At 39.6% G+C, this 17,956-nt stretch overlaps 1 protein-coding gene across 1 annotated transcript in view; it reads left to right on the top strand.

Annotated features, from left to right (window-relative positions):
• The window catches only part of Sms (spermine synthase), a 58,466-nt gene that overhangs the window by 22,637 nt on the left and 17,873 nt on the right, over positions 1-17,956 (top strand). Inside the window, exons 2-6 of the mRNA XM_078035034.1 lie at positions 4,551-4,671; positions 7,224-7,317; positions 9,141-9,205; positions 16,250-16,425; positions 17,352-17,508. Coding sequence (XP_077891160.1) covers positions 4,551-4,671; positions 7,224-7,317; positions 9,141-9,205; positions 16,250-16,425; positions 17,352-17,508 — 613 coding nt within the window. The remainder of the gene's footprint in view (positions 1-4,550; positions 4,672-7,223; positions 7,318-9,140; positions 9,206-16,249; positions 16,426-17,351; positions 17,509-17,956) is intronic.

Genomic DNA, 17,956 nt, shown 5'->3' with positions numbered 1-17,956 from the left:
TTGAACAAACAAAGCAGGCAGTGGTCTGGAAATGGGGACATTGCTTTGTTCAGTGGACAAAGGATACATTTTGCCCTGGGAGAGGTCAACTGTGTTTCAGAGTACTTTGAAAATCTTGGTGTGATGCACTAGTTATAATACATCATTCTTGCCTGGCCATAGAAGCAAGATTTCTAAGAACTTCTGTCAAACATTTTATTAGCCTAGTTCAGATTACCATGTCTACTTGAAAGTGGTATATTTATCTCTTAGCATTTGGAGCTGCTTTTACATTTTCTTTTGATTCATAGACATTTATGACTTTTCTGTCCTGTGTTCCCAAATTTGGGTATACTCTGATCGTAGGCTCATTTTCATCATGTATAGAGTACCTACTAGTTCTCAAGGGATTGAATTGGCCCCCCTTCTGTCCTTAGACCAACTTGAGTATTGTTTTTTTTTTAAATTTCCTTTGACAAGGGGGCATCACTGACATCTAGTGGGTATGGGTGAAGTTGTCCAAGCCTTAGGTCAGTCCTTTATATCATGTTGTCAGTTTCACCCCCAGTATTGAGGAACACAGATAGAACAAGTCTGATTGGTGTGATCATGTTCCATGTTCCATACCAAACTTGAACAAAAGTTGAAGTTTTCAATAATTACGAAGCACTTTCTGGGGTACTTCATGGGTTACCTTTGACTTTGATTAATAAAGAGTTCAGACTTTTTCAGAGCTTTTGTTGAACATTTTCTATAACTTTTTGGTGACTTGAGTATATTTAGTATGGAGATGGTAGGGGGTTTCTTTCTTTCTTTTTTTTCTTCTTCGTGTGCTAGGTATTGAACCCAAGGCTTCATACTTGCTAACCATGCACTCACTGTACCATGGAGGTACACTCCTAGCTTTTTTTTTTTCTTTTTTTGTATAGGATGGTTTAGATTAGCTATTCTCAGTCATGGCTACATATTGGGATTTTCCAGAGAGCTTTGAAAAATACTGCTGTTGGGCTGGGGTTGTGGCTCAGTGGTAGAATGTGTGCCTATCATGTACAAGGTACTGGGTTCGATCCTCAGCACCACATAAATGTAGCATAAGATATTGTGTCCACCTAAAACTTAAGAATAAATATTAAAAAAAATACTGGTGTGACTGGGGTTCTAGTATGTAATATTGGAATTTTAATCCCCCAGGTGGTTGTGGTGATACACAGGTAGGATTGAAAATTACTAATCTAGATATTCTAGAAATTCTGCAAAGATAGAGTGATATGGATGTAGATGATGAATTCATCAAAATGAAATAACTTTTCATTTATGCACAAAACATTGAGTGCCTAGGATTAAAATGATTAAGCAAACCCACTCCGAGCCTAGTGGAACTCATACCTTTGGCTTTCAGTTTTCACTTTAAAGCCCTGATTCTGGAAAAGACATACTGGAGAGTTGGTTCAACCATAACACCTCTTTTTAGAGTCTTCCCCAAGGTCTGGGAACATCTGGTTGACAGGGCATGACCCAAGTTGGAAGGAAGTTGAATCTGAAATGAGGTAGACATTGAACAAAATGGCAACTTCCCCATAGTGTCCTTCAGACACCTTCCTGGAGGACGCAACACTAAGACACCAATAGGGACCAGGCAGCTTCAAAAATGCACTGGGTATGTGGTGAATGAAGAACTTTTTGTCAGAAATACATTGAGATTTGGCCAGTTTTTACTGAACTGAGAATGAGGAGTATAAGTGTAGAAACAAGTAACTCTTTAATTAGCTTTCTTTTGTACCACTTTGTCTTCAGTTTGAAACCTGGCTGGAAGACTTCCTTTAGCTCGCTCAATGGTCCCTTTCTAGTAATTGTGCCAATGAGAAAAAGGAGATGGCTGCCATGCTGGGCTTGGCCAGCATTCAAGGCCTTTGCATGGATCAAAGGCATCCCCTTTCTCTAGCCTAAGGGATGGAATCCTCTCCCCAAGTCTACCCCTAGGACAGGCTCCTTGTCAACTTCACAGCCTGCTAAGTCCCATTCGAGGTGGTCTTGCCTGGATTTTCCCTTTCACCAGTAGGGGGATTTGTGTTCTGTTTGGTAATTCGTAATGTGCCAACACAACCCAGTCTTGAGGCCATTTACTAGGAGGGATGATTTGTTTTATACACTTCCAAAACAGAAAACATCTGGTTTAGCTGGGGAGTGATCACATAATTACACAGTAGCTTTCACATTTAGGGTAATTCTACTGGGCTAGGTGTACTTTTTCTTGCTGCCCTATACTCAGCTCAGACACCTGTATGGTAGGTTGGCTTACCTGGCTTCAGTGATAACACAAACCAAAATGAACATGTTTATTTCATTTTATCAAGTTTGAAATAGGTTTTTTTTTTAATTTAATTTAATTATTTTAGGAAAGTGGAATTCAGTCTTAAATGCTGCATTCTGGAGATATAATTCAGACCTTCCCTTTTAATTTCCTGAAACCAATTTCAGAAGAGCTAAGTGAGCTAGATTATTATCTGCCAAATGAGTTTCCCAAAGGCACAGTTTTGCTAGAAATGAATGAGAATTCAATGATTCATTGGACCACCACTCATGTGTAGATGCTTAAGTTGTGATGGGTAGGAGATATGAGTTCTGTGCTGACAGTCTATTCCTGATGTGTGGGGTCTTTTTCCTGAAAGTGGCCTCAGTTTGTTTGTTTTGACTATTATACCATTTGCTCCTCTTTCTTCCTGTGACTTCTCCTTTTCTGTCTCTCATAAAGACATTCGTCACCCACCATCCTGACACTATCTGGACCTACCCCAGGCTGCTTCTCTCTATGGTTTTTAGCTATGTTCTGGCTTTGGTACTGTGTTCTGAGAGGAGGAAACTCCTAGATCTCAGGGTGTGTAAAGTTCCTCTGCATTCTCTCTCCTTCCTGTCAAACAATTGCTGGTGCTGCACAGGTCTCAGGGTTGTGAGCCGGTTACCCACTCCTGTTTTGGGGAGCTTGGGAGGCATATTCTGTCATCTAGTTTTGTTTTAAATGTTTGTGATTTTTGGTTTTGCTATCCTAATTGCTATCTTTGGCAATTCAGAAGATTTAATAATTATGGTTTCACTACTATTTTTGCTATTGTTTGTTGAACAAAGTTGAAAATACAGATTTTTGAGCTGGGTGTGGTGGTGCACTCCTGTAAACCCAGCTACTTGGGAGGCTGAGATGAGAGGAATGTGAATTTGAGGCCAGTCCAGGCAATATAGTGAGACCCTGTCTTAAAGAAAAAGACAAACAATTTTTAGTACATATAGTTTGCTTAGAGCTGCTATAACAAAGTACTGTAAATTCAATGGCTTAAAACAACAGAAATTTTTTCTTTCAGTTCTGGAGGCCAGAAATTGGAGATCAAGGTGTGGGGCAGGGCCATGGTTTTCCTGAAGGTCCTAGGGGAGAATCCTTTTTAGCATCTTCTTACTTATGGCTCCTGGCTTTCCTGGACTGTGGCCTTTATCACTGCAATCTCTGCTTCCTCTTCATATCGCCTGCCTTCCTTTTCCCCTGTGTCTTCTCTTCTGTCTCTTTTGGCACAGAGCTCTACTTTGGGGGACAGGGTGTGAAATGGGGCAGGATTGGAGGGAGAGAATACCTACAACCCAGCAGTCTATCCCATATGGAATTGTTCAGTGTTTACTGTTCAGAACTATATTAGTGAGCATAACAGTTTCATTTCTTTTTTCAGTTATATAAGCAACACCTGGGAAATAAAATTGGAAAATTTCAAGTCATTGATAATACCTATCAATAGCAGATGGGCATCCTCTTTCTGGCTATGTTTCCTTATTAATTAATTTAACCTGAAGTGGGATCTCCTCTCTATATTTGATTTCTGGTTATGCTGAATATTTTGTTATGCTATCTCTAGTTATGTTGAATATCTTTCTGTATCCTTGACAAAGTTCTTGGTGGTCATCTTTTGTGATCTTAGGTAACCAGGCATGCCGTGTAGCCTTTCCTCACAGGGTGGAGAACATTTCTAGCTCTTAACACAGAGATTAAGAGATGCTGACAATTCTCTTTTCTTTCTTTTCACTATCTCTCTTTCTTTTTTGTGGTACTGAGATTTGAATCTAGGGCCTTACACACTGAACTATATCCTCAACCCTTTTTTTTAACCTTTATTTTATTTATTTATTTTTTACGTGGTGTTGAGAATATAACCCAGTGCCTCACATCTGCTAGGCAAGCACTCTACCACTGAGCTACAACCCCAGCCCCATACCCTTTTTATTATTTTGTTTTATTTTTTTGGTACTAAGGATTGAACCCAGAGGTGCTTAACCACTGAGCTACATTCCCAGCCCATTTTAAATTTTTCCTTTTGAGACAGGGTCTTCCAAGTTGTTTAGGCCTCACTAAATTACTGAGGCTGGCCTCCAACTTGCAGTCCTTCTGCCTTGTATCCTAAGTAGCTGAGATTACAGGTGTGTGCTACCATGCCTGACTGTTCAGCTTTCTTGTCAGGTTCAGTCATCAAACCAGGTATCATTAGCTTTTCTTCTGAATGTTTCTTTCTTACCATTTTCTTTCCTTTGTCTTACAGCTGATGGTGAGACCATTTTAAAAGGCCTCCAGTCCATTTTCCAGGAGCAGGGGATGGCAGAATCGGTGCACACCTGGCAGGATCATGGCTATTTAGCAACCTACACAAACAAAAATGGCAGGTGAGCAGCCTCAAGGGCTCTTATTTCAGATTGGAACTTTTAAGGAAGAATAAAGATAGGAACAAAGTGGGGGCTGGGGGTGGTATCCCTTGACATCTTGTAGAGGGACTAGAATTCATTGCTTCTCAACCAAGCCTGTACATCAGAATCTCCTGGGAGAGTCTTCACAAAATACGCCTGCTCAAGCATTTCCTGCAGAGATTGAGGCCACTGGGCCTGGACATATTTGTTCTTTAAATCCCCAGTGATTCTTCTTTTTAAAAAATATTTTTAGTTGTAGATGGACACAGTACTTTTATTTATTTTCATGCAGTGCTAAGGATCAACCCAGTGCCTCACATGTACTAGGCAAATGCTCTACCATTGAGCCATAAACCCAGCCCATTTCCAGTGATTCTATTCTGTGTTAGGACCAGTAACCCCTAGCAGCATAAGCAGAGTGAAGTGGCAGGCAGTGATCTGGAGTTGGTTAAAACATATTCTTGGGTCTCCTCTGCAAAACTTTGTCTATAATAAGTTGCTTGACAGGAAGCTGAGATGATCCAAGAGCTCATATCTTTGGTGGTGGTATAGATTTTTAGATTTTATATACTGTATAGATTAGTAATAACCTATTTCCCCAATAGTACAAAGTACTAAAATTCTACATGATTTCCTTAATGCTCCGCTTTCTCTCCCTTCTTTGTTTTTCTATTAAAGGAAAGTAACCATCTCCAGAGGTCCAGAAGAAAAAGGTCGTTGAGATGAGAAAAAAACTATTTTTTGAGCCCTTCTGCTCTTTAGTTATTCTCTGTCTGTCTGGTCTACCTCTGGGGCATTAACTGGTGTTCTTTATCCTGATGCCTCTCAAAGACTAGCATGCCAAACCTAGACTTGCATTCTAACTATGTGGCCAGCCTCCCTATGTGTGTTTAGCAGATGCCTCAAATGTTTCTGAAATGAATATTTCTTCCTTAAGCGTGGTCCAAAGTCAACACCACCACCAATCCTTTCTCTATCCCTCATCCTTCTCCTCCATGCTTTGGTCCAGTTAATGGAGAGGCTCTCAGAAGAAGAGGGGCTCTGCAACTATCCTCCAGCTCCTGCAGACTTGCACTCAGCTCCTCCCAATTGCTGCTACCTCACACTGTTTTTACTGTGCTCATCCTTTGGAGACCATAGCAAGTCTCTGCTACTTTGGTGGGCACTTCCTCCACTCCCAGGTGAAAACTTCTCTCCTACCGTCTCCTATAGACCTTTGTAGCCAAGTCCTCCTGCCGTGGTTTTAAAATCTTCGACTATAGGCACAAATTCCAGTTGTGCAGAAGACTTAGAGTCCTTCCCAGAAGGAAGTTTTTAAATGACAAGAGCTATTTTCATTTTTAGGAGTACCCAACTTTGGCTTTGGTACTGGATCCTACCTTCCAGCATTCTCTGTATTCATGCTGGAACCACCTATGTGGTTAAGGGACATATTTCTCTATCTTTGATTCAACCCGCACTCCTCTGCTCCTTAGTGCTGTTGCAGCTGCTGGAAAGGAAAGATGATCAGCTCATCTATACTCATGTAGGTATAGATGAGCTTGTGGTGTCTGGGCCTGAACTTGATTTTGGGGCCATTTTAAGGGCTAAAGGTGAAAATGAATTAGTTTTATTTATTTTTTAATCCAAGCCCATTGCCTGTATTCTCTGAACAGAATTTCTTTTAATTTAGCATTTTTTTAAACATTTCTTAAACCACAACTTATAGTAAGAAGCAATTTATTTCATAACCTGGAAATGCACATGTGTGTATATTTCATACAAATATATGCATGTAATCAAAAGTTTCATCAGACACATCTTACTGCATGTGTTATACTCAAATTTATTTCATTAATAAAGGACTGATCAGCTCCACTAAATCAGGTATAAGAGAACTTTATTATCCCTGAATTGCATAAGGTTGCTTTCATATATTTTCATATATTCTTTCTTAAACAACCATTTTTTTTTTATCTTTTGTACTGGAGATTGAACCCAGGAGTGCTCTACCAGTGAGCTGCATTCCCAGCCTTTTTTACATTTTCTCTTGAGACTGTGCCTCACATAGTTGCTGAGTCTGCCCTTGAACTTGGAATCCTTTTTTCTTAGCCTCCCAAGTCAGGGGCAATCATAGGTGTGTGCCACCACACCCAGCTTAAACAACTCTTTAAAAATATAAATCATTCTAAGCCTGTAGTCAGGACAAGGAACTCTAAGGGTTTACTGGGAGAACCCCATTTGCCCTTCCCTTTCCTTCCTTACTGTACAGCTGTACTCTATGGAATCACCTGGGGAACTACTGAATCACTTTTTGGGCCCAAGAACCAGTTTGGAAAGCCTTAGTATTTGGTGACATCCTCTAAATTTTCTATAAGTGATTGATAGCTTACTTTTCAAGGAGAGGCCCTGAAAAAGAAAACCACAGGGTTAACTGTATAATTCAGGGAGAAAAAAAAAGAGCAGTGGTCTTTTTTTCTAGTTGGGATGGCCTCTTTTTTCCTTTGGTTTGTCATGAAATGATTCCTAACATTTCTAACTTTCTTTTATAGCTTTGCCAATTTGAGAATTTATCCACATGGATTGGTGTTGCTGGACCTTCAGAGTTACGACAGTGATGCACAGGGCAAAGAAGAAATTGACAGTGTTGGTTTTTTACTTTTATTTATCTTAAAATTTTTTTTCTAAAATTTATTTAAGGATCATAAAATCCACTTAGCTTAATTTAATTAAATTCCCCTCCCCACAGATAAGTGGTTTTGGTAGAGAAAATAGTTGTTTCTTAGTTGGTTTCACTTCCTGAGTTGGTGAAGGAATTCCTGTACCCACTGTCTGACAGGGTCACAGTGTGGGGGATGCTGCGGCAAGGCTGCACCATCTGGAAACTTGAACCATTAGGAATGTTAAGTGTTTTGTTTATGATACTCATGATATGGATAACAGGGCATACGTAAATCAATAATAAGAGTATATATTGCCTGAGATTGCAGGAAAATTCCCAGAATGAGACCAAGGATACAATGGAGACATGCCATGGAGTGTTTCAATGTCTCACAGGATGGTGTTATTCCTCAAGCCTAAGCAACAAGAAATATTTATCCCATGGTTAATAATTTACACTAGCCCCCCACCCAACCCCATCCTAAAGCCACAACCTGTACAACAGCCTAGCTACAGAAAAACAATTGCTGTGCCAATAGTATAAGGACCACCGTATGTAGCTTATGGTATCCCCTTGAGGACAAGAGGCTAATAAAAATACATTCCCCAACCAATAGACCCTCCTTTGCTTTATGCAGAAATTGATGATGAAAATGATGAAAATGGAAAACACATAGTTAATATAAATGACAAATGGGTTGAGGTGTAAAGCCTGCCCTTTAGTTGAAGATTACAAAGACATAAGAATTGGTGTGCTTTGACCAAGGATCAAGAAAGTTCTTTAAGAAGGCAGTTGAATAGCTCATATGAAAAAAATAAAATTACTTTGGAAATTAAAAATAGAATAATGTAAAATTAACATAGATATATTTTAGAGGCACTTCAGAGTAGTAGACTTTTCTACTTTAAGTGTGTTTTACTGGGATTTTAGTTTAGAAGTAAGAAAGCTTACCAATAATCATAAGTATGCTTTAAAGTTAAAGGTTAATGAAATAATTATAGGTATGCTTTAAAGTGAATAATAGGTCAGGAGTCATGTAGACTTGTTGTGTTGCCTAGCACCTAGTGATTGAGGTGAAAACATAAAGCTTAATCATGATTGTCTAAGGTTACAGAAAAATATTTGAACAATGTACTCAATAATTTTGGTAATCAATGTGTGTCAGAAAAGATTGTAATTCTTATAAATTATGTAAATCAAAAAAGTTTCGGGCTTGCTTTGAAGCTATCCATTAACTACCTGAAAAAACACCTGTAAAAAATAACGGTCCCTCCAGGGGCAAAGAGATGTCTTCTGGAGGTTGCTCGTAACTTGCAACCTGTCCTCCCAACTCTTCTTCTTTCGCCAATGTTACTCGTCCTTCGGGACCACCCTGGACCCTTACCTCTCCCCCCGCTGGGGCTGGACCTCAGCACTGAGTATGAGTAATGATTTTACTTTCCACTGGAGAAATTATAGAATTTTTTTGTGTGTGTGGTGCTGGGGCCTTGTTGTATATTCTAGGTAAGCACTCTACCAAATGAGCTATATCCCCAGCCTGAAATAATAGATCTTTTAACCAGGATTTTATACCTATAATATCCTTTAGTCTTCTCCTTCCCAGTTATTTTGTTGTTAACTAAGTTAAAGTCAGTGCCATGAGTTAGTTGGAGTGGAAGTATGGTATTGGGCCATAGCTAGAGGGGGCAGGTGTATATTCCAGTATGACATATTTCTGTCAACCTGGTCTCAATCCTTTTCTCTGTCATTTAGTTGTTATCTACAGCTTATTCTATATACCCATTGATTTATTTGCTTTTAATTGTAGCTTTTGAACAAAGTAGAAGAAAGAATGAAAGAATTGAGTCAGGACAGTACTGGGCGAGTGAAGCGGTAAGTCCACTCTTCAGTGTTCTTTCATATTTGCTTAAATCAAAATGGCATTATTGTTCTCAACAGTGTCTGCTTAAGATGTGGAAGAGACCAAAGTTAATGCTGGCTTTTGGCAGCACTATGAATTAAGCTTCTGGGCCCCCACACTAAAGTAGGACAACATGTATATTTAACACACAGTAATGGTGGGTAGTTTTGGTACATAGAGTGAAACTAAAATCTAGGAACTGTATAAAGCAGAAACTCAGGTAGAGCTGTCACCTAAGTCAAAGGGGGAGCTAGAACCTCCAAAAGAGAAAAGGGTGTGTCTCTGCTCAGGATTCTGTAGTCCAGAGTAGAATTAAGCAGTTTTAAGACATTTCTGATAGGATAGAGTGATAAAAAAAATATACTGGAAGCTTTCAAGTTAGGAAACTTTCCAAGATACTAAGAATTGAGGCCATCCATCATCAGCTACCACAGGTAGGCTGTTGTCAAATAGTGATGAAAACACCTGAAGCTTTTCCTGTCTAGTCAGTTAGCTAACAGATTTTTTTTTCCATGCTGGGGATCAAACTCAGGGCCTCTAGTATGCCAGGCAAGTGTTGTACCATTGAACCATACCCCTACCGCTGCATGTGGTGATTTAAAGTTAAATAAACAGTTCAGTTCCTCAGTTGTGTTAGCATCATGTCAATAACAAGTGGCTACCACACTGGACAGCACAGATACAGAACATTTTCATCATTACAGAAAATTCTGTTGCTTATCTCTGAAGTGTCTGCCAGTGGTGCCTGATTTTAAAAAGCTTTTTGACAGACATAGCAATTTTGACATTTGTTGGAAGGGATAGGGTCTGGTGGGTCACCTGAATTAAGTGCTTTGAATACTCAGCATCTGTTTCTCAGCAATTTGTTCTTGCCTTCCCTTGGTGGTTCCTCCTCAGGCCACAAGTCATGGAAGACCTGTGCCTTTGCTCATAAAGTTAATTTCATAGATGTGGAGACAGACAAGGAGGGATTTTGTTAAGGTCACTCCATCATTGATGGGAGCAATCAGAATACTGGTTTTGCTAGTTCATAGCAGTTTCCAGAAGAGGGAATCCTTATTGGCAAGGGCTAGGATGTTTAAGTACATAATAATTCACCCTTTTTGGTTTGATCAGCCCATAGGAAAGCTCCAGGGCAGATGCAAGATAACTAGGTAATTATTTAACTTCCAGTAGGTAGAAAGGGAAAAAGGAAACTAAGTGAAAAGAACAGACTGGGTGTGAAACTTGGCCACTTTTTAAAACATTTGAATACTCAGTCTTTTTGTTACCCCACCCAAGTTCAGTTTAGGGGCCCTTGGTTATGTCTTGTCCCCTTCTCCATTCTTTTTCTTTTTTTGATGGTGCTAGGGATGTAACCCAGCGCCTCATGCCTGCTAGGCATGTGATCAACTGATCTACATCCCCAGATCAGGTTAACAAGTGTTTAGATCAAAGAGTTTTATACATTCATAAGTCAATGAGTTATAGGAAGATACTGAGCAGACAAGTCAGTTACTGGTCTCTTCAGCGATCAGGCCTGCTTGTTATATAATATTCTGAGGGATAGAGGATATGAGAAAGCAATGCCTAGGTCTGGACCAGATATCCCACTAGCCCAGCTGAACTTTCTCTTCTTTCTTAGGGAGTGGCCCTGGGGGTCTTCTGAGCCTACAGTGTAGAGTGTCTACAACACCTTATACCTCCATTCCAGGTCATCTCCTTACTACTCCATTCAGGCTTCTTTTCACATACACAGACCAAAAAATCTTGTTACTGCTGATCTGTACCTGTCTGGAGGGAGTATTATGGATGAGTTCCCCATAGTCTGCCTTCTGAGTCTCAGACTTGTCTTCCTTAGCACAGAGCCCTTCTGAAATAATAAATTAAGATTCTTCCTCTTCAATCTGATCCATAAACCAAGTCCTCGTCTTGCCCATATCTTCTAACACCATGAAAGCTCCATACTAGCTACCTTCCTTATCTAGAACTCTAGAACTTGGGTCCACCAACCCATGTCTTTACCTTATGACATCTTCGAATGGGCACATCCAAAATCCAGCCCATGATCTTCTCTTTGAAACCTGTTTCTTGTGCTGACTTCCCCAACCCCATTCTTTCAGACTTTTAAGGGGCTAGGGATATAGCTCAGTTGGTAGAGTGCTTGCCTAGCATGCACAAAGCCCTGGGTTCAATCCTAGCACACCACACACACACACACACACACACACACACACACACACACACACACACGACTTTCAGGCAAAAATCATGGGATGAACCTTTATCCCCTACTTTTCTTCACAGTTCTAGCTAATGCAGCAGGAAATCCTGTCACTTCTATTTTTCAGATTTGTCTGATATCTAATCACATATCCTCTCTGCTGCCACCCCTCTGTCTAGCCTCCACTTAGAGTTCACCCAGGGTCAAGAACAAATAATCTGAAGGCAGGTTACTTATGAATATAATAATTAATAGGTTTCTGAAAATCAACCCCCTCCATTTCTGATTCTGGGTGTTTGTGGTCCAGAATGAGGCCAAATCCCCACCCGAGATCCTGATGAGACAAAGTGACTTTTTCTTATTTTCCTTTCATTCAGGGAAGTGTGATTATAGCCTGTGGCTCAATGGTGGCTATGGTCCAATAGTATGTCCCAGGCAGGTTCAGGCATTGCAACATCCATATTATAATGCCTGCCTTTGCCACTAGGGGGCTTCTCATTGCTATATCCAGGAATACCTCAGAGAAGACAGAGGAGAGACAGTAGAATTCATGCCTGGTGGGATCACAGGCCTCTGAGTGCATGAGCCATAGACCAGAATGTCCACTGGATCATCCTTCAGGTTGGAGAAACCCAGGGCCAGCTTGATCTCTTCCTCCTTAAGGGTCCTGGTTTTCATCAGTGCTATTTGGGGTCTTCTGCAGATGGCCTTCCTCATCTTTTTCTTCTTTCTACTAGGCATTCATTTCTGTGAATAAAGGGAGGTTGTCATATTTTTAATGTATTTCTCATCTAAATTTTGCATCATTATGCGCTTTTTCCCCATAAGATCAAACCAGTGGCTTCCCCCTCAGTATTCCTGTTTTTATTCCCTGTCCCTTTTCCCCTCCCAACTTTATTAACACAGGGCAGAATAATCCTACAACTAATCGTCCCTCACGGCACCATCTCAGATTTCCATTACAGCAGAGCCTTCACTTTACCTCTGTTCCTGCAGACAGTCAATCCTGGGTTTCCCCAATGCTGCCAAATTAGTAGTACCTACAAGCCTTTGCACATGCCACTTCTGGATAGGAACTCTCTGATAGTCCCCATGATAATGGCTGAAATGGTGATTCCTGCCCCCTATCCCACCCAGTACCTCTCTTCTAGACACAGGGGCCTTATCTGCAGTGAGCTATTTAGATTTCTCTATCTGGCTTCAGTATTTGAAAGTGTGGGTGTTGTGCTAGGGGAGGGCCTGGGAACACATTACACATCTGAGTACAGCTTATGGGCACAGCCTTTGCCAACTGAGCCAGGGAATATAAGAGCAGTGGATATGATCTGGATGGAGGCCAGAGCACTGGAGTCCGAAAAGCAGCCAAAAGGAGTCCCTTCCCCATTTCAGGTGAAGAATCCTGCTCCCTGGTTGACAGCCAGCTAGCTATAGGCAGTACTGAAGTAGGCACAAACCCACTGAAAATGGACAGTGCCTATCCAGAAGCAGTCAAAAGAAGTCCCTTCCCCATTCTTAAAATCATATCCACACCCACACCACTTTCTGGACACTTCATCTTTTCCTTCTTGAACAGTTTTGTTTATCTGCATCCATTGAATTGGATCTGTTTTCATTATGTGGGAAAATGAGTTGGTCCACATCAAAATACACCCTGATCTTTATCACTTCTAGGAGTGAGCAAATAGAATACATTTCTGTGCTTCAGCATTCATGAGAAATCTGGTTCTTTTGTTTTTTTGGTATAGGAATTTTCTATGTGGAACTGGAGCCAAGCTTTAGATCTTCAAATCAAATTGCAGATCCTGTTTTTGCTTGTCACAGTTTTTAAATCTTCTTTTTATAAAATAAGGGTCAAAAGAAATAAGGGTCTTTTTATAAAATAAGGGTCAATAACTTGGGAATACCTTGTTGTAGACCCTTTGTTAATGGCCCAAAAGGACAAGGATTGTTTTACTTTTTTGTCTGGGGAATGACATTGTTACAGATGAAATCATGAACAGAAATCTCCGTAACATTATTTGAAATTGTTACTATTCCCCTTTGGCTAATGAATTAAATCTGATTTTTTTTTTTTTTTTACTAAGGAGCCCCATAGGATTTATCTGAACATTTATTTCTATATTTTCAAATGAAAAGGAGCAAGAAAACAAGCTTACATGTTTCTTGTTTCTCCCCAGTGCTGGGGATTGAACCCAGGGCTTTCCACATGCTGAGCAAATCTTCTGTAACTGAGCTTCATTCCCAGCCATTTCATTTTTAAAATCTTGCAATTTACACAGCACACCTGAGGCCCAGGACATATTCCACCGGATGTTCTGCAGTCGATTTTTTTATTTTCAGCAGTGAAGGTTGAAATGAGTTTTCTAGAGCTCCACAGCATCTTCTGGTAGCCCATTACAGGATGATGTGTTCTATGCTGGGTTGAGTACTCTCAGGGTAATGGCTTCCACATCCGGTTTGAGATCCTTGTTGCTTTTTTGCCTGGCTTTAAAAAACCATTGTGTTGCAATGGAGAAGAGAGCTCTTCATCTTAACCCAAGGCACTATTGACATAAATGAGGCTAGGCACTGTTTATTTTCAGTGGATTTGTGCCTAGTTCAATATTGCCTAGAGCTGGCTGGCTGTCAACCAGGGAGCAGGATTCTTCCCCTGAAAGCTGTGACTTTTTTATCTTCATTCAGTGCCACCTCACAATATACACTATTATCTATCTGGTAGAAGAAGCTTCCTCCAACTCCTCTTTGCTTGGTCTTGGGGGCCTGTCCTGATTGGGGTTTCACTTTTTACTTTTTTTTTTTTTTTAAAGTATATGGGGATGAAGTGTGATACCTGCAGTGACCATTTTCTCCTTCAGCTTTTTATTAGGAAAAATGTAAAGCATGTCAGAAAGTTTGTGAAAAACTAAACTCGTATGTGTAATAGTTGTTGATATGTGGTTGTGGATGTATAAAGGTAAATGCCCCAAATCTGGATTTGTTTTTGTTCTTTTAAAGAAATACCTCTCTGGTCTGCCTAACATTTTGAAAGCTGGATTTGTTCACTGGAAAGATGAAGTGGTTAAATCTGGAGTTTTTAGGATTAAATGAGAGCTTAAGGAAATTTTCTTTGTCAGCCTTAGTGCTCTTTATGATGTTAGTATTTTCTCAGAGAAAACCTTGTTAACTTGTAACAGGCTCAAACTGTTACTCTTGGAAGCCAATGATTGGGGAGTGGGAAGAGACTGAGCAATAAGGCAGAGGTAGTTATGTTCTAGTGTTGTGGGTGTCTGTGGCTATACTTCATGGCATTTTACTATTGAACACTACTATGTTTGAGAACACAACTTGCATGCTCTTGTGTTGTATGTGCAATGTGTTCTCACTTTCTTTGTGTTTGAGTTAGATTTGCCAAGCCCCCTTTCCAGGTCTCTTTTCTCCTGTCATTTAGTGCCCTCTACTGGTATTTTCTAGTATATTCATCCTGTCTAAACCACTGAGTATTTATAAAAGCATGGACCAAGAAACTCATCATTTTGTAGCTACTCCAATAATAATTAGTTCAGGCAAGAATCTTCTAGATAACATAGCCACTGGTAAAAATATATTGGCAGATCAGGACAGTCACCCAGCTTCAGAGGCCCCACCACAGCCTGCTTAATAATTTCTGTGGGTGAAAGGGACCTTTGCAAATGAGAGATCCAGCAAGCATTACTGTAACCAAATGCCCACCCACTTTGCATCACCAGTGGTAGGACAGGAATACCTCTTGTGTTCCTTATGAGGTGCCTGTGTAATATGTCAACCTGACTGATCATGAAAAGACCAGGCAAACTCATAGAAGGGATTTTTCTTTAGAATACCTGATCTGAACTTTGTAGAGAAATCATAAAACATACCGAATAGAAAAAGAATATTCTAAGTAAAATAAAGGTTAAGAAAATAAAAGAATAATAGAAAAATGCAGTGTGTAAACCTTTATTCAAAAGCAGAACTGCAATAAAGGACATAATTGGGACATTTAAGGAATCTTGAAGGTGAACTCTGTACTAGATAATGGTTGACACTGGTAACAGCCATATGGCTATGTAAAAGGTCTTAAGCAAAAGTATATGGGGAGGGGCTGGGGTTGTAGCTCAGCGGTAGCGTGCTTGCCTAGCATGTAAGGCACTGGGTTAGATTATCAGCACTACATAAAAATAAATAAATAAAATAAAGGTCCATTACCAACTAAAATAATATTAAAAAAAAGTATATGGGGATGAAGTGTGATACCTGCAGTGACCATTTTCTCCTTCAGCTATTTATTTTTTTATTTTTTATTTTTTTTTGAGAGAGAGAGAAAGAGAGAGAGAAAGAAAGAGAGAGAGAGAGAGAGAGAGAGAGAGAGAGAGAGAGAGAGAGAGAGAGAGAGAATTTAGTTTTTTAATATTTATTTTTGGTTTTCGGCGGACACAACATCTTTGTATGTGGTGCTGAGGATCAAACCCGGGTCGCACGCATGCCAGGCGAGCGCGCTACCGCTTGAGCCATATCCCCAGCCCTCCTTCAGCTGTTTATTAGGAAAAATGTAAAGCATGTCAGAAAGTTTGTGAAAAACTTTAAACTCATGTGTAATAGTTGTTGATACGTTGATCTTGTGTTGTATGTGCAATGTGTTCTCAGTTTCTTTGTGTTTGAGGATGTATAAAAATAAATGCCCAATCTCTGGATTTGTTTTTGTTCTTTTAAAGTATCCACCTGTGGCATGTGGCTTTCTGTTGTGCACTCTTCATCCCTTATCCCCTTTTAAGGCTGCATTGAAGAAAGGCTCATTTCTGTTTCCCTTTTTTTCCAGATTACCTCCCATAGTTCGAGGAGGGGCCATTGACAGATATTGGCCTACTGCTGATGGACGCCTGGTTGAGTACGACATAGATGAAGTAGTATATGATGAAGATTCTCCTTATCAGAACATTAAAATTCTACACTCGAAGCAGTTTGGAAATATTCTTATCCTCAGCGGGGATGTTAGTAAGTATTCTATCCCTGTCTTGATTAAGTGATAAGGTCATGGTATGTTGAATGGTTGTGTTTTCCTGACAAGTACCACAGATATGGATTTGTCCAAGTTTGTCTCTAACACTGCTATCTTTTAAGACAAACATTTATAATCTATTAACCTGTAGATTGCCTGGATTTTCATGTAAATTTTGTCTTGACTTTTTTTCTTGTGATGAATAGTTGGATTATATTGCAAAAGAAAGTGCAATTGCTTATTTTAAATACTTTGTTAGGGAAATATTGAAACCTTAAGTAGTGTTATGAATCCATATGTACTCACCATTTGAACATCAACAATTATGAACTCTTGGCCAGTCTTGTTTCACCTAAGCTCCAGTGTGTGCATTTTGTTCCTGTCATATTATTTTGAAATAGCTCCCAGACATCATATCATTTCATCCCTAAAGATGTCATTGCTTTAATTATTCAGCATATAAGCACATTCCCAAGGCTGGATTTTCTTTACACTGACTACTAACTGTTCATTTCTGTATGGTGTTAGATGAGACCTACTTAAAGTTCGCATTTTTCTCTAACAAAGTATTTTTAAATAAGCAATTGCACTTTCTTTTGAAATATAATCCACCTACTCATCACAAGAAAAAATAATGTCAACACAAAGTTTACATGAAAATCCAGGCAATCTACAGTTTAATTAGTATGTTGTGAATGTATATATTAAAAGACAGTAGTGTCAGAGACAAAGGGTTGATTAAAAACTCCTCAATCTAAATAAATAAATAAGTAAGCAACCAAGTAAATAAATGCTACTGATAGTTTTCAAAGATTGAAAATTTTATATTACAGGCCAGATTCCAGCACTTTCTAGGACAGTGAGATCAGGTGGTTTGTGTATTTGTGTAGTCACCATTTGGCTCTTTGTTTCTTCTCTCTAGATCTGGCAGAGAGTGATCTGGCATATACCCGGGCTATCATGGGCAGTGGCAAAGAAGATTACACTGGCAAAGATGTGCTGATTCTAGGAGGCGGAGATGGGGGTATATTATGTGAAATAGTCAAACTGAAACCAAAGATGGTCACTATGGTAGAGATATCCTTTGTCATATAAAAGAACAAGTTCACTGGGCTTCTTTTTTTCTTCCCTTTTTGTGTTTTAAGACTCAAGTTAATATTACCACAGACTAAAGGCAGACGTGTTACATAGACTGCCTTCAACAAATGCTTCAGTTTAGTACTAGTAGCTTTTTATGTGGCTACCAACAAAGAAGCAGAGATAGCATAGTTGAGGATTAAAGAGGAAGTGGCTTTGGTACCCTGTCTGCTGTTTAGCAGTTACCAAAATGGTTTCCCTAAGCCATTTCATAAAAAGAAAAAAGAAAAAAAGAAAATTCAGGGGGCTGGGGATGTTGCTCAGTGGTAGAGTGCTTGCCTGGCATACATGAGGCCCTGGGCTTAATTCCCAGTATTATGAACAAAAATTAAAGATAAAAGAAAAAAATTCATTTCTTTTTTAGTATTCCTAGTGTGAAAATAAAACCAT

This window comes from Ictidomys tridecemlineatus, chromosome X, assembly GCF_052094955.1.
Source record: "Ictidomys tridecemlineatus isolate mIctTri1 chromosome X, mIctTri1.hap1, whole genome shotgun sequence".
In the NCBI taxonomy this organism is placed as follows: Eukaryota; Metazoa; Chordata; class Mammalia; order Rodentia; family Sciuridae; genus Ictidomys; species Ictidomys tridecemlineatus.
Note: the sequence above shows the minus strand (reverse complement) of the source record. Positions and strands in the feature narration are given on the sequence as shown.